Source organism: Xyrauchen texanus, chromosome 21, assembly GCF_025860055.1.
Source record: "Xyrauchen texanus isolate HMW12.3.18 chromosome 21, RBS_HiC_50CHRs, whole genome shotgun sequence".
Classification (NCBI taxonomy): domain Eukaryota; kingdom Metazoa; phylum Chordata; class Actinopteri; order Cypriniformes; family Catostomidae; genus Xyrauchen; species Xyrauchen texanus.
Genome location: NC_068296.1, coordinates 29,546,108 through 29,562,497, shown reverse-complemented (window position 1 = coordinate 29,562,497; position 16,390 = coordinate 29,546,108). Strand labels below are relative to the sequence as shown.

Genomic DNA, 16,390 nt, shown 5'->3' with positions numbered 1-16,390 from the left:
AAATATACCAGTGAGCATGTTCGAAATGAGCGGAACAATTTTGCAGACTGTGAGATCAGAATTTATGGTCGTTTACAAAGTAATAATTTATGATAATTTCACAGATTATTTCAAAAGACAAATATATAGTTATTTCAAAAGGCAGTATATAGTTCTTCTCTCATTTACTTGCCACTAAGCATCAATTTTGGCCGACTTTGTCTGCAATATGCATCAGACGATTAGCGAACAGTTGAAGCTAAAACTAATTTCTGTTTAATGTGATTATTTGCAACTTGGGTTAAGAACCATTTTTGGACACATTTATATTAGATGTATTTAGCTACTATGTACTTAAGCATTTGATACAATGTACTTATAATTATATAGGTGTTGTTGCATTGTACTTCCATTTAAAGTACTTGCATTTAATTACAGCTGTAGTTACACTGTAAACCTTAACCCTAAACCCCTAACCCTACCTCAACCCTTACATATAACCTAACCTTAATCTAAACTTTAACCCTACCATTAACCTAACCTTAATCTAAACTTTAACCCTACCCTTACCCTTAACCTAACCTTAATCTAAACCTTAACCCTACCCTTAACCTAACCTTAATCTAAACTTTAACCCAACCCTTAACCTAACCTTAATCTAAACTTTAACCTAACCCTTAACCTAACCTTAATCTAAACTTTAACCCTTAACCTAACCTTAATCTAAACTTTAACCCTTAACCTAACCTTAATCTAAACTTTAACCCTACCCTTACCCTTAACCTAACATTAATCTAAACTTTAACCCTACCCTTACCCTTAACCTAACCTTAATCTAAACTTTAACCCTACCCTTACCCTTAACCTAACCTTAATCTAAACTTTAACCCTACCCTTACCCTTAACCTAACCTTAATCTAAACTTTAACCCTACCCTTACCCTTAACCTAACCTTAATCTAAACTTTAACCCTACCCTTACCCTTAACCTAACCTTAATCTAAACTTTAACCCTACCCTTACCCTTAATCTAAACTTTAACCCAACCCTTAACCTAACCTTAATCTAAACTTTAATCCTACCCTTACCCTTAATCTAAACTTTAACCCAACCCTTAACCTAACCTTAATCTAAACCTTAACCCTACCCTTAACCCAACCTTAATCTAAACTTTAACCCAACCCTTAACCTAACCTTAATCTAAACCTTAACCCTACCCTTAACCCAACCTTAATCTAAACTTTAACCCTACCCTTAACCCAACCTTAATCTAAACTTTAACCCAACCCTTAACCTAACCTTAATCTAAACTTTAACCCTTACCCTTAACCTAACCTTAATCTAAACTTTAACCCTTACCCTAAACCTAACCTTAATCTAAACTTTAACCCTTACCCTTAACCTAACCTTAATCTAAACCTTAACCCTACCCTTACCCTTAATCTAAACTTTAACCTAACCTTAATCTAAACTTTAACCCTTACCCTTAACCTAACCTTAATCTAAACCTTAACCCTACCCTTACCCTTAACCTAACCTTAATCTAAACTTTAACCCTACCCTTACCCTTAACCTAACCTTAATCTAAACTTTAACCCTACCCTTACCCTTAATCTAAACTTTAACCCTACTCCAACCCTTACCCAAAACGTACCCGTACCTCAACCTCAGTCTTGTGAGAATTTTGCAGAACAACATGTAGTTACACAATAAATACATTGTATGTATTTTAATGTTAGTAAAAAAAAAATTAAACACCGTAACCAAAGGATTTTTAATAACATTCTGTTCCGTTAACGGTTCTCAAATGTGCATTCCTTCTGGCTTGCGTCACTACAACACTGCTATTTAGCAGCGTGAAACATACAGCTTGACAAGTGTTGTCTGATTCCTGAATGAATGACTCTTATTAGCTGGTTCTTTTGTATATACACCACAAAACAAAGTGCTTCCTACCGAAAGAATGACTTCTATTAGCCCGTTCTTTTTAATGATAAAAAAACATATTGAACTGCAAGTCGGTTATTTTGTTATGTCCGACTTGAAATGAACCAATAAATCTGAGTAATTACTGGATGGTTGTTCATATGACAATCAGCACATTATAAATTTTGTTGGAACTGGAAGGAACTGGAATAATTTTGAGGAAATTAAATCGAAACTTGAATTGTTTAATTTCTTACTATACACAACACTATTTGTAACCTATATCAAATCAGGTCATTCATTACAGAACTGTAAATGTCATTTAATAGATAATATACCATAAATATTGTAATTTTAACTGTGGTTTTAGGGTGGAAACGATGTGTGTTCAGCTGAAAGAGGTCGGAAGCAAGGTAAACTTCATCAAGCGATCTTTGCACACTCTGGATTCTCAGATTGGGCACCTGCAGGATCTCTCCGCGCTAACTGTGGACACACTGAAGGCCTTGACGGCCCAGCGAGCATCAGAGGCCAGCAAAGTCCACAACCAGATCACCCGCGAGCTCAGCGTCTCCAAGAACCTGGTGCCTGGCCCGTCCGAAATGGCGGGACATTCTAAATCAAGCGCTCTGGTGCGATGCAGCGTGGGCTTCCTGCCACCTGCGGCCAGCATAGCAGACTCACTATTCGGGGGCGGGGGTGAAGACCGAATGCTGCTGCGTCAAGGGGAAGAGCTTATTTTGAGGCCACATGCACGCCCTCTGTTCATGCCTGAGGCTGGATCCTCAGGTTACTCCTTACCGCACACACACACTAGTACACAGTCCCCGCAGCTGCGCCTGCGCGGACATTCTCTGCGCGAAGGGAAAGCCAGCCGACCCGAAGATGTGAGTCCCTGCAGCCTTGTCAGCGCACCAGCCGCCACAGCCAAGTTCTTCGTCAGCACACCAACGCAGCTTGCAGACTCTCAGCCAAGCATACATGCACATGGCACACAAACGCACACACCCCCTCACACCATACAGACAGAGATGCAACACGCCGCTGTGGAGTTTGGGGCATTTGTGGGTGAGTATGAGGAAGATGATGAGGGTGTTTATAGGGAGAGTGATGAAGGCTGCCCAGTGGTGGTCGTAAGTGAGCCGGAGTGTGAGGGATACATCAATCCCGCATTTATTGATGATGATGAGGATGATGAATCTGAGATTAGGGTAGAGGAACCCGTGGCCGCTGACCAGCCCGACAGAAACACGCACCTCCCAGCTCTTCCTCAGTCCTCTGATAATTGGCGCCAGCGTAGTGGCGGACAGTTCCAGAAAGGTACGCGCTGCAGACGCATGCTGCTGAGACTCAGACAGGGAACCTAAGGTTTGGTTTCGGTCCTGTTCAGCCTGCTGGGGAGCAGGGTTATAACCTCATCCTAACTGTGAACCTTGACCCTCTTGCCGTCTGCATGCCCTTGTGTGTGTTAGAGAAGGTGAGACGGGTGATGCGCCTATCTGTCGGTGGATTTTGAGAGGGAATATAAACAGGCCTAAGTTACTAAATTGCCCCTCGGGAGTAAATAAAGTGGTATTGTGTCATATCGTGTGTTATTTTGGTAGAGACTAACCCTGGGCTGGTGCTGGTGTGTCAAAAGTTTCCATAAAAAATCCCCCCAATCGAGCTTTTAATTAAACTCACCATTATGTGAGGGAAGTTTTTAACATGGTAACTTTGTTTTTGATATGCTGTATAATTTACTTATTTCTATGGATTTGTTCACACAGGCAGCAAAAAATATCTATTTATATTTTGATTTTTTGGTAAATAGAATTGGATTCGTTTTTTCAAAATGTGCTTCAATTCCCACTGAAGTCATTTTTTTGCCTCATTTACATGTCATTACTATAGCAACTGATGTAAATATAAAGGATAATAATGACAACACAAAAGAATGGAATTTGATGCTGTATGAGCAAAGCCTATTTATATTAATGAATGAGACTTATCTGTCTATCTGTAGTTTTGTGTGTGTATGTATAGTCTTTGGACTGATTTTGCCATTTTTCTCTAAAGGTCACAAAGATGACCCAGAGGGTCAGAAGTCATTCCCCAAGGAGGTTTCAGCCACCAGGCGGCAACTCAGTCCACTCAGGAAGGGACAGGATATGGTCAGTGTAGATATGATATTGTAGAATTGTCATAAACCAGTTTGAAGATTCAATTCTGTTGTTGATTTGCTGAATGTTCAGGATGATTTCTCATACCTAAACTGATGTTATGTGTTTGGCTGTAGGGGGTGTCACAGGGTCACATGCGGACTGTGAATTCATATGCTGGTTTCACCGAGTTTGACCGAAATCCTTCATTCCTGTCCAGTGAGTCGAAACAACAACAACATTATACAACATCAGTGAATGCTTGAAACATTAACCCTCACACATGCAAGGGTCATTATATGCATGATGAAAGGCCTCGTTCACACTGCAGTTGAATCCAAGTGTCCTCTCCATTCCTGTGGTCTAGCAGTGAACCATACATTGTGCTCCAAATAGGGAAGGCTGTTTAAAAGGGCCAGGTAGACAAAACACTGCGCCTCTTTTGGCAACGGTTTACCAACAATTGCAAGACTATCATACACCTCTGGTCTCGAACTTTTGTTTGGTCAAAAATAGCTTGTGTCTTGTATACAGCCATGAGATGCCGAACAGTTACTATGGTTATCACCAGGGTCCAAAAACTCGACAAGTGCCAAATAGGGCTGGGCAATTTGCAAGAAATATGCTCATAATATTTTTAAGAAAAAATATTGTGATATCTGATTACATCATCTAAACCAGGGGTTCTCAACCTTTTGCAAGCTGGGCCCCCCCAAAGCTGGTTCATTGCAGTTGGGGTCCTCAATTCTTGGCTCAATGTTTGATAAACATAGCCTCAAATCATCCTCGATTTGTGCACGATTGCGGTATTTCGTTTTGAGTGCAGTCATTTTTGAGAATCCTGCCTCACACAAATATGTCGACGCGAAAGGAAGGAGAATCTTCAAGGCGACGTCACAGAGTTCAGGGTATTCCTGCATCAATGCTGCCCAGAATGACGAAAGAGAGCAGGAGCTAAAGAGTTCCTTCAGTCTACTGTCACTCTTCAGCTCAATAAGCTGTTCCTGTATATCAATTGATAGCTTGTTTGCTGTACACACAAACGGATCTCGAACCCACGCAAAAGAGCGATTTAATATGAGTTTCGCGGCCTTGCAAAGACAGGTTGAAATCAAACAAATGAGCACTGTTTTCTAAAGTCTATGAGCGCAGCACACACAAATAAACTAAATTGACATACTGCAGTTAAATTTCAAAATGTGGTGTTTTTATATTTATAACATTTGAATACAGTTCAGCAACATACATCACACGACCTGACGACCAAGAGAGCTGACAATTGACCATCACTTAATTTACCATCACCTCACGATTGAAAATGTGACACTGATTTCATATGACAGTTCAACAAACAAGTTAATAATATTAAGTCACTTACATTTTAGACGAAATAATGACTGTTTTGGTCTATTTTAGCAGCGAAAATAGATCCGATGAATCCAAACAAAGATCACAGCATAGCCATAGCGCATCTCGCAGCAATACTCAATCGTGTTTTGAATGATTCAGTGTTGTGAACGAATCGGTTGAGTCAAAGATTCAATGACCCATTCAAAAACATCTGTCTCATTCTTGATGAATCGGCCGTTTGAACGAATAGTTTGAATGAACGACTCAGTGACTCACTTAATGAAACCGCTTATGCTTATCACCTGCATTTGCGCTCACTATCGACAAACCAATCAAATTTGTTCAAAACTTTTTTTTTTTTAAATCAGTCCAAACACATTTTAATTTTTATTCAGGAGTTATGTATATACAAAACTATAACTTTTTATGACAGTAGTTTAGTGATTTAAAAAAAAATGTGCCCCAAAAAATTTTTTTCCAGTTTTTTCCCCTTCTATCGTAGCCTGCTCGCGCCCCCCCGGGAGAGTGTCCGCGCCCCACCGGTTGAGAACCACTGATCTAAACCCTTACCCTACCCCAACCCGGTTTTCTTTTATCTGTTCTTCAAAATATAATAAAGTGTGTTTCTGTAAGCGTGTGTCTTTGTGTCTAACAGCATTAAGTGTCATGAGATGTCTTGCAGTTCGTCTGCCACAGTGGCGGGTAAATGTGCCAAATTACCCGCTATGCGCATGATATAAGCTACCCGCATTTGGCGGGTGCTAATTCCAAACCCTGTGCTGCTATTTAATATATCTGACGACTTCCCAGCTCTATGGTGTTGTAATTTCCTGATGCTGTGATCATCGTCTGTCAATTTGTGTCGCAATCGGCATCGGGATATTTGTCAGATATCGTCAATATCCAATTACATCGTCCTATCAACCAGCCCTAATGCCAAATGCAGGCAAAACAAATGCTTTGAGGTGTAAATTAAAACAGAATTACTGGTCATTTGGCCAATAACTTAAGAATTGCAATATAATACATGGTTTAAATTGCAAGAAAGATAGTCTGACCTTCGCTGTTTTCTTATCTGATGCAAGTGATGTGAGCGATTCTAATCAAAGAGTCGCATCTTGTAACAACTTTTATTTAAAGTTGCATCAGAATTCACTTCCAAAACTTTGCAGTGTGCATGTGGAAAGCATGTTTAACACAACCTCTTAAACTGTTTTGTGTGTGTGTGTGTGTGTGTGTGTGTGTGTGTGTGTGTGTGTGTGTGTGTGTGTGTGTGTGTGTGTGTGTGTGTGTGTGTGTGTGTGTGTGTGTGTGTGTGTGTGTGTGTTGCAGCACAAAGTAAACAGGAAAGGAATCGCGTGTCATTGGAGGATATCTCACGACATGAGGATCTGTCAGCTGCGGTGCTATTGGTCAGTCAAACTCTCAACACACCAACGCATGTGTGTTTAAGACTGTTACTGTTGTAACAGTTTTTTTTCTTCTTTGGTTTTCAGGGTAAATCAGTGCAATCCAGCAAACTGTGAGTAACTGGAGAGAGTGAGAGAGTGTGTGTGTGTGTGTGTGTGTGTGTGTGTACAGTGTTTCAACTGATTTTCCTTTGTTTTCTTCAGGAGTGTAGCAGATGACGTCTCAAATGGTGAGTATGGTTCCATTTATATCTAATGCACTCTACTGATCCAGAAACACTATTATTGCTGAACCTAACCACATTCTCTGTGTTCTGTTTTTCAGCTGCAGAAGGTCTGTATACTTCTCGACACATACAACTGGGTGCACGCAAGGACTGTAAGTCTGACACTTTCTGGTCCGATTTAGACCTGCGCTTTATATGATTTGCTGTGTTTACATGTACAGTAAATACAAAATAATACTAGTGGTTCCATAGTGGTACAGGGATGATATCATCATTGTGAATCTCTGGGTCATATTTCACTCTAAAACCAAAATAAAGAAATTAGAATTTATAACAATAAAAATTATGTTTTGCTGAAAAGAAAATCTGTAGAAGTGTCTGTCCGCCTCTCCGGGAACCAGCACCTTATCGTGGTGGAGAGGTTTGTGTGCCCTTATGATCCTGAGGGCTGTGTTGTCTGGAGCCATGTGCTCCTGGTAGGGTCTCCCAAGGCAAAGTGGTCTCAGATGAGGGGCCAGACTAAGAATGGAAAAAACGGAAAGAGGAGGAGTTACCCTGCCCGGAGGAAGCCCGGGGCCCCTATCTGGAGCCAGGCCCAGATGGAGGGCTCGTCCATGAGCGCCTGGTTGCCAGGCTTATCACGGAGCCCGGCCGGGCACAGCCTGAAGAAGCGAAGTGAAACCCCCCTCTACATCCCTTGGGGCCACCACCCATTGGAGAAACCGCAGGAGTCAGGTGCGCTGCCATATGGGTGGCAGTGAAGACCGTGGGCCTCGACGGACCAGACCCGGGCAGCAAAGGCTAGCTCTGGGGACGTGGAATGGGGGGGGAAGGAGCCGGAACTGGTGAGGGAGGTGGAGCGTTACCAGTTTGATCTGGTGGGGCTTACTTCGACACACAGTTTTGGCTCTGAATCCGTACTCCTGGATAGGGGATGGACTCTATTCTTCTCTGGAGTTTCCCAGGGTGTGAGGCGACGGGTGGGTGTGGGGATACTCACGAGCCCCCGGCTGAGCGCCGCTACGTTGGAGTTTACCCCGGTGGACAAGAGGGTCGCCTCCCTATGCCTACGGGTTGTGGGGGGGAAAACTCTGACTGTTGTCTGTGCATATGCACCAAACAGCAGTTCAGAGTATTCGGCCTTCTTGGAGACCCTGAACTGAGTCCTGAATAGGGCCCCAGTAGGGGACTCCATAGTGATGCTGGGTGACTTCAACGCACACGTGGGAAATGACAGGGACACCTGGAAAGGTGTGATTGGGAGGAACGGCCTCCCCGATCTGAACTCAAGTGGATGTTTGTTATTAGATTTCTGTGCTAGTCATGGATTATCTATAACAAACACCATGTTCGAACATAAGGATGCTCATAAGTGTACGTGGTACCAAAGCGCCGAAGGTCGATGATCGATTTTGTAATCATGTCGTCGGATCTGAGGCCATATGTTTTGGACACTCGGGTGAAGAGAGGGACAGAGCTGTCAACCGATCACCATCTGGTGGTGAGTTGGGTCAGGGGGTGGGTAAAGACAGACCTGGGAAGCCCAAGTGAGTAGTGCGGGTGAACTGGGAACATTTGGAGGAGGTCTCTGTCCGCGAGATCTTCAACTCACACCTCCGGCGGAGCTTTTCAGGCATCCCTGCGGAGGTTGGGGATATTGAACCGAAGTGGGCAATGTTCAAAGCTTCCATTGCCGAAGCCGTGGTGGAGAGCAGCGGCCTCAAGGTTTTAGGTGCCGCAAGGGGTGGTAACCCTCGAACACCGTGGTGGACACTGGTGGTCAGGGAAGTCGTCCGACTGAAGAAAGAGGCCTTCCGGGATTTGTTGTCCCGGAGGTCTCCGGAGGCAGTTGCAAGGTACCGACAGGCCCGAAGGGCTGCAGCCTCGGCCGTGAGGGAAGCAAAGCAGTGAGTGTGGGAAAAGTTCGGAGAAGCCATTGAAAGCACCAAAGTGCTTCTGTAAAACCAACCGCCACCTTAGGAGGGGGAAACGGGGAACCATCCAAGCTGTATACAGCAAAGATGGGACGCTGTATGACCTCAACCGAGGAGGTTATTGGGTGGTGGAAGGGACACTTTGAAGAACTCCTAAATCCCAACACGCCCTCTATGCTAGAGGCAGAGCCGGAGGCTGATGGGGGATCAGATTTTATTTCCCTGGGGGAGGTCACTGAGGTAGTCAAACAACTGCAGTGGCAAAGCCCCGGGGATTGATGAGATCCGACCAGAAATGCTGGAAGCTTTGGATGTGGAGTGGGTGTCATGGATGACACGCCTCTTCAACATTGCGTGGAAATCTGGGACAGTGCCTAAGGAGTGGCAGAATGGGGTGGTGGTTCCCCTCTTCAAAAAGGGGGATCAGAGAGTGTGTGCCAACTACAGGGGTATCACACTTCTCAGCCTCCCTGGTAAAGTTGACTCCAAGGTGCTGGAGAGGAGGGTTCGGCTGATTGTTGAACCTCGGATTGAAGAGGAACAATGTGGTTTTCCTCCTGGCCGTGGAACGACGGACCAGATCTTTGCTCTCGCAAGGATCCTGGAGGGGGCCTGGGAGTATGCCCATCCGGTCTACATGTGTTTTGTGGATCTGGAGAAGGCGTATGACCGGGTCCCCTGGGAGAGACTGTGGGAGGTGCTGCGGGAATACGGGGTGGGGGGGTCCCTTCTTAGGGCGATCCAATCCCTGTACGTCCAAAGCGAGAGCTGTGTCCGGGTCCTCGGCACGAAGTCAAGTTCATTCCATGTGGGGGTTGGTCTCCGCCAAGGCTGCGCTTTGTCACCAATCCTGTTTGTGATATTCATGGACAGGATATCGAGGCGTAGTCGGGGTGGGGAAGGTGTGCGGTTTGGTTGGCTGGGGATCTCATCGCTGCTTTTTGCAGATGATGTTGTCTTCATGTCATCATCGGTCCGTGACCTTCAGCTCTCACTGGATCGCTTGGCAGTCGAGTGTGAAGCGGCTGGGATGAGGATTAGCACCTCTAAATCTGAGGCCATGGTTCTCAGCAGGAAACCGATGGAGTGCGTACTCCAGGTAGGGAAGGAGGTATTGCCCTAGGTGAAGGAGTTCAAGTACCTCGGAGTCTTGTTCACGAGTGAGTGGACAATGGAGCGGGAGGTTGGCCGGAGAATCAAGGCAGTGGGGGCAGTATTGCACTCGCTCTATCGCACCGTTGTCACGAAAAGAGAGCTGAGCCGGAAGGCAAAGCTCTCGATCTACCGGTCAATTTTTGTTCCTACCCTCACCTATGGTCATGAAGGCTGGGTCATGACCGAAAGAACAAGGTCGCGAGTACAAGCGGCCGAAATGGGCTTCCTCAGAAGGGTGGCGGGCTTCTCCCTTAGAGATAGGGTGAGGAGCTCAGTCATCCGTGAGGAGCTCTGAGTAGAGCCGCTGCTCCTTTGCATCGAAAGGAGTCAGTTGAGGTGGTTTGGGCAACTGGTAAGGATGCCCCCTGGCCGCATGTCCAGCTGGGAGGAGGCCTCGGGGAAGACCCAGGATTAGGTGGAGAGATTACATCTCCACACTGGCCTGGGAACACCTCGGGGTCCCCCAGTCAGAGCTGGTTAATGTGGCTCGGGATAGGGAAGTTTGGGGCCCCCTGCTGGAGCAGCTGCCCCCGCGACCCAACTTCGGATAAGCGGTTGAAGATAGATGGATGGATGGCTGGATGGATGAAAAGAAAATGTAGCCTATATTTAGCCTCAAATTCGAATTACCTAGTGCAAAAAAATATATAATTCTTTACTGTAATGCAAAATATGAATATATTATTTCAATTGTAAAGTATACATAATTATAGTATTTGCTGTCTAAATTCGTTTTTTCTTTGTCATTACTTAATGGTTCTATTTACATTACCTTAATTCTTAATCGTCTTAAAAACATATATATATATAAAAAAAAAAAAATCTTTTGATTTTTGGGTGAAATATGACCTGAACATTTCTTGGTGATATTCCATGGTACTTGGTGATAACCATGTTCATACACCATGATATTCACATGGTACTAGCATTGTTTTTACTTGGTTCTGTGTGTGTCTCTGTGTTGAGCAGCGATTGGTTCTCCGTTTAAGCCCATGGAGAGTTATCAGTATTCAGGTCAGTGTTTCTGTCTTTCACTCAAACTATAAACACGTCCTGAAAGCATAAACACATTCTGGTCCAAACCTGAACCATAATTCCTCACTACATTAAACACAGACTGTAATGATGCAATTTAAACCTCTCATTTAACTGGACGAGACATCAGGGTTTGGGTTTGTAGTAGACATGTGGTGGCAACTCCTTGTGACGTGTACTGACATCAGCCCTGTGTGTGTCGTTTGTGTACATGTGTATTAGCGGTGGAGCGTAATAACCTGATGCGGTTGTCTCAGAGTATTCCATTTACCCCAGTGCCCCCTAGAGGTAAGACATGTTACTGCCCTCCTGTTCCTCTATCTCTCTCTCTCCTCCATCACACTTTGCTCTCTGTGGGCAGTATGAAGCTGAATATGGTGCAACGGTAGAAATGTGTCAAGCTGAAGAGATTTTGCTTATGGGTTTATATCACTGTAGATATATTTGCACGGTTATTAGTGACCCAGACTTCTTAACTTAATTTACACATGAGAGCGAAGAAGAAACATAGAATAAATTGAAAATATAGAATGGGATGAGTCCCAAACAAATCACGATGAGGAAAAACATATTGTGCATATGGTGTGTAACATATCATTGTTTGTTTTGTTTAGGCACGCCCCAACAACGTTACTTAACCAATGGTGTGAGTTGGGGGGCGGGACTATCTGACTGAACAACTGCAGACCAGTGCATATTCAGAATTGTTTTTGAAAACATTATTTTTATTTTTGCAATTCCATTCGGTCGGGCTAGTGTCACAGAAATTACAACTGCTTTAAACATGGCTCATCCAATAAGAATTTAGAATAGGAACTATCCATTTTCTAATATTAGTTTTACAGTTTCCAGTCTCAAGTGTAACATAATGTGAAGCCATTTTTTCCACTCAATCATTTAATATATTTTATACTTTTTTTTTTTTTTTGCATCAAATTCCAAATAAAAAGAACAAATAATAAAATGAAATTTAGTACCTTTAATTCACCAAAATATAAAATAAATTGGCATTATCACATGGTCATTTAATACAAAAGCCATATTTAATTACATTTCCTTTAAAAAAAATAAAAATAAATCGCAATATATACCGTTACCATGATATAACTTTTTGTTCATACCGCCCACTCCTAATTTGATGTTTTGTATTTATGTATTGTGTAAATGTTTTGTAATTCATCAGACATGTTTCATACATGAAGTTCTCTCTGTTTGTGTGTGTTCTGCAGGTGAGCCTGTGACTGTGTACCGTCTGGAGGAAAGTTCTCCTAACAGCATCAATAACAGCATGTCGTCGTGGGCACAGCGCGGGCTCTGTGCAAAGATTGAGTTTCTCAGTAAGGAGGAAATGGGTGGCGGCCTTCGGCGGGCTTTAAAGGTTCTTTGCACCTGGTCAGAATATGACATCTTGAAACCTGGACACTTGTACATCGTCAAATCCTTCCTACCTGAGGTGGTCAACACCTGGCAAACCATTTACAAAGAGGACACAGTCTTGCACCTCTGTCTCAGGGTACACACACACACACACACACACACTCTCCAAATAACAGAACAACATAGTGATCAAATAATTTTCAGTAAAAATCTTTAGTTATCTACAGTACATCTGTTTTTTGTCACACTGCAGGTAAATGCAGTCATTCCTCTTCTGAGAGCTTCTGAGCTTGATTATTTATGTAATATGAATCTAAAATCAAATTCATACAAAAAAAAATTATTAATACACAAACAAAATCGAGTGTAGTATTTCCCATCAGCCCTGCTGTCTCAGTTTACCCATATATTACAGTCCAGGAAGAAGCTGTTTGAAGCACCCGCTTAAGGAGCATAAACATAACACCCGCCTCCGTCAATGGCAGTATACTATTAATTTCTCTTTGTGTGTTTTTGTTCTTAACAGGAAATTCAGCAGCAGAGAGCTGCTCAAAAACTCACGTTTGCCTTCAATCAGATCAGACCCAAGACAATCCCATTCTCACCCAGGTAACACATTATTGACTTTATTATTAATAGTTTTTACCTTCAGCATCACCAATGGGAGGATTGTTACATTGAACTCGCTTACTGAGTCAATTTTGTCCCTAAAAAGGCAAAGTAAGACCACCCACAGGTTTTCGTTTAACGATACCAGTGTTTTTTTTTGTAGGTTTTTGGAGGTTTTCTTGCTGTACTGTCACTCTGCAGGCCAGTGGTTTGCGATTGAGGAATGCATCACCGGAGACTTCCGGAAGTTTAATAACAACAACGGAGATGAAATCGTTCCAACCAACCTGTTAGAAGAAACCATGCTGGCGTTTAGTCACTGGACGTATGAATACACGCGAGGAGAACTACTTGTGCTCGACCTGCAGGGTCTGTAGATCTTTTGCATTAATCTCTCCAGCCTTGAAAACATTGAATATGTGCAGTAGATGCAGCTATGGTACTCTCAGTCTGCTTTTAAATGATTCATGACATGAGGAAAAACATTTTCCTTGGTCTTTTGACATCAAAGAGGTCATTTGTTCTATAAAAATATAAGTTTCAGAACTCAAAACTTCCTCCTCACTGCAAAAAGAGCATTTGTTGAAACCAATCTGCCAAATGACTCTTTTTCTACTTCCTCCTCATTGTGATGTCACACTGTGGTGGACATTTCCATCTGACCACCTCCACAACACATCAACACCCACTTTACCTTTAACCACTTCCGTAGCCTGTCCAGTTGCAGTGAGCAGTGAGATGGCAAGTAGAGAGAGCAGGTCAGTCAAGAGCAGAGAGCCAATCAGAAAATTGGGCGTTTACTGGCAAGTCTTAAAGGAGAAAAAGCACCAAAACTAAGCATGTATGACAGATGGTCAGAATGAGGGTGGAAAGTGATCGTGTTTTACAAATACATGACTGTATTTTGTGTAATAAACTTTACAAACTTTATAAGTGAACCTCAAGGAACATCAAAATAAAAAAAGGCCTTTGTGGCCAAATGTCATGACCTCTTTAAAGGAACATTCCAGGTTCAATTCAACTTAAGCTCTATGATCAGCATCTGTGGCATGATGTAATTTACCACAGACAGTAATTAATTTCCAAAAACCAACAGGAAACGTGTTAACCATAATGCACGTACAATTGAAGTGTTGCAGGCATGTGTGCCAATGTATGCTTGTTACTGTGCTGGGATCACTAGTGGCACACAAATTACACACATCACATTTAAATTTAATTTTACCCAGAAAAACACTTCAAGAGCTTTAATGAGTGCATGCACTGTTTTTTTGCTTTTTTAATGTGTTGCTACCTGATTATGATATGACCTTCATCTCTACAGGTGTCGGTGAGATTTTGACAGATCCGTCGGTCATTAAGAGTGGGGAGAAAGGGTAAGTTTTAAAATATGTTATGTACTGCAGCTCAAGACCTTGTGAAACCAGGAAGAAAAAAAACATTAATTGTAGATTAATATTTTGTCATTTGAATATTTGGTGACTGTGACAGGTCTTACGATATGATCTTCGGGCCTGCGAACCTGGGAGATGACGCTATTCGAAATTTCCGCGCCAAACATCACTGCAATTCTTGCTGCCGAAAACTCAAACTTCCAGGTGAGTGAGTTTTATAATGAATATGAGCTTAATGAAGTTGGAGTTTTATTTTTTTCTGACATTTTTCAGCCTGCATCTCTCAAAGTTTGAAAGGATCTTTTTTGTGCACCTGTGTTTTCAGACCTGGAACGAAATGACTACACTCCAGATAAACTAACACTGCAGCACGACCCGCCCGAGGGCCCGTCCAACTCGCCGCCTACAGAGGGCACCAGTAAAGAACAGCGACCCTCGATGCGCTTAATGCTGTGAGCCACTCACAAGACTTGCATTACTGGAAACACAGTAATGTTATTACTTTCCTGACTAGTTGTGGGTGTGTGTGGAGGACCTCTGTGTTGTTTATAGGACGTTACACTGGTGAAGCGTCACCTTTGAACAAATGAACTGATGCAATTCAGAAGCGTTTTAAAATGTCACATTTTATCTTGTACAATTATAATGGGAATTATTACCTTTTAAAGAGTATTTTTTAAATTGTTTTATGTCCATATGGAAATATAAAATGGTTAATAACTGGTACAATATCACTGTATAGAGTAAAGTATTTATTCTGAACTACAATATTGCCTCGTATAAAATAAAAGCAATTTTAAGTGCGATGTCTGTCACTTTTTGAAGAGAACACTTGCTCTTATGAAATTATCCTATTTTGTATAGAGCTGAATGCCAACAAAATGTTTTTATGTACAAAAAAAATGCATTTATGGTTCAAAGTTCATACATGTTTGAATCTCATGTAGATGATGGGCAGATTGCAATGCAAATGACAGCACAGTATGTGTGATTTCATTGTGCCGAACACTGAAAACAAATGCTTACAATCATAACTCAACTTTATAATGTTACAGCGGTACTCTTGTCTTTTATTGTCATTGGAGTATTGTGTAAGAAATTTAATCCAGTGTATCTTATAGATACATTTATCTGGCACTATTATAACAAATGAAACGGGACAATATTTGATGCTGGGTATATGAATGGATCTGTAAAAACTTTTTACTGAACATTTAAACTAATAAAATGCTGAGAAAATCATCTGATGTGCTTTCTTGTCACTGCGGTAGTCCTCTTTTACTGTTGGCGTCTTTAACCCTTATATTGTGATCGTCAAAACTGACCGATGAATTGTATTTTAATTTTTTTTTCATGAAAACTAGTTTATTTCATCTACTTGGAAGTTTATTGGTTTATTTCACATTGTTACACCTGTGGTGTTCCCGGTCTAAAGTGACCAGCGATTAGACTACAAAATACAGAATTATTAAGTGTTCAGGAGCATCACAAACCTTAAGATGAGCACATATGTGGATGTGTGTTTGTGCACACACACAAATGTACACTTTGAGGAATATCTCAAGATCTACTTGTGTTGTGTTTGGGCTCTTTTGAATCAGGATAGTCAGCTGTAAGTTACGATATGTCATTGTCTATGTTATATGAATGTTTCGGGAAGTAATGAGGAAAAATGTGACAAAAAGACACTTCTGTTTATTATACACTGATCAGCCATCACATTAAAACCACCTGCTCAGAATAGCATTATGAGATTACATTTTTCTCACTACAATTATACAGTTGCCGTAGACTTTAAGTTCAAACCAGTCTGGCCATTCTCTGTGGAGGATTTCTGTCCACAGAATTGTCGCTC

At 42.3% G+C, this 16,390-nt stretch overlaps 1 protein-coding gene across 1 annotated transcript in view; it reads left to right on the top strand.

The window, feature by feature from the left end:
- The window catches only part of LOC127661350 (transient receptor potential cation channel subfamily M member 7-like), a 47,453-nt gene extending 31,686 nt beyond the window's left edge, over nucleotides 1-15,767 (top strand). Inside the window, exons 26-40 of the mRNA XM_052151996.1 lie at nucleotides 2,275-2,972; nucleotides 3,963-4,057; nucleotides 4,183-4,264; nucleotides 6,728-6,807; nucleotides 6,892-6,917; nucleotides 7,009-7,034; nucleotides 7,130-7,183; nucleotides 11,090-11,134; nucleotides 11,378-11,443; nucleotides 12,385-12,668; nucleotides 13,059-13,141; nucleotides 13,305-13,510; nucleotides 14,466-14,517; nucleotides 14,633-14,739; nucleotides 14,861-15,767. Of these exons, the coding sequence (XP_052007956.1) occupies nucleotides 2,275-2,972; nucleotides 3,963-4,057; nucleotides 4,183-4,264; nucleotides 6,728-6,807; nucleotides 6,892-6,917; nucleotides 7,009-7,034; nucleotides 7,130-7,183; nucleotides 11,090-11,134; nucleotides 11,378-11,443; nucleotides 12,385-12,668; nucleotides 13,059-13,141; nucleotides 13,305-13,510; nucleotides 14,466-14,517; nucleotides 14,633-14,739; nucleotides 14,861-14,991 (2,035 nt within the window). The 3' untranslated portion in view covers nucleotides 14,992-15,767. The remainder of the gene's footprint in view (nucleotides 1-2,274; nucleotides 2,973-3,962; nucleotides 4,058-4,182; nucleotides 4,265-6,727; nucleotides 6,808-6,891; nucleotides 6,918-7,008; nucleotides 7,035-7,129; nucleotides 7,184-11,089; nucleotides 11,135-11,377; nucleotides 11,444-12,384; nucleotides 12,669-13,058; nucleotides 13,142-13,304; nucleotides 13,511-14,465; nucleotides 14,518-14,632; nucleotides 14,740-14,860) is intronic.
- The last annotated feature ends 623 nt before the right edge of the window (nucleotides 15,768-16,390 follow it).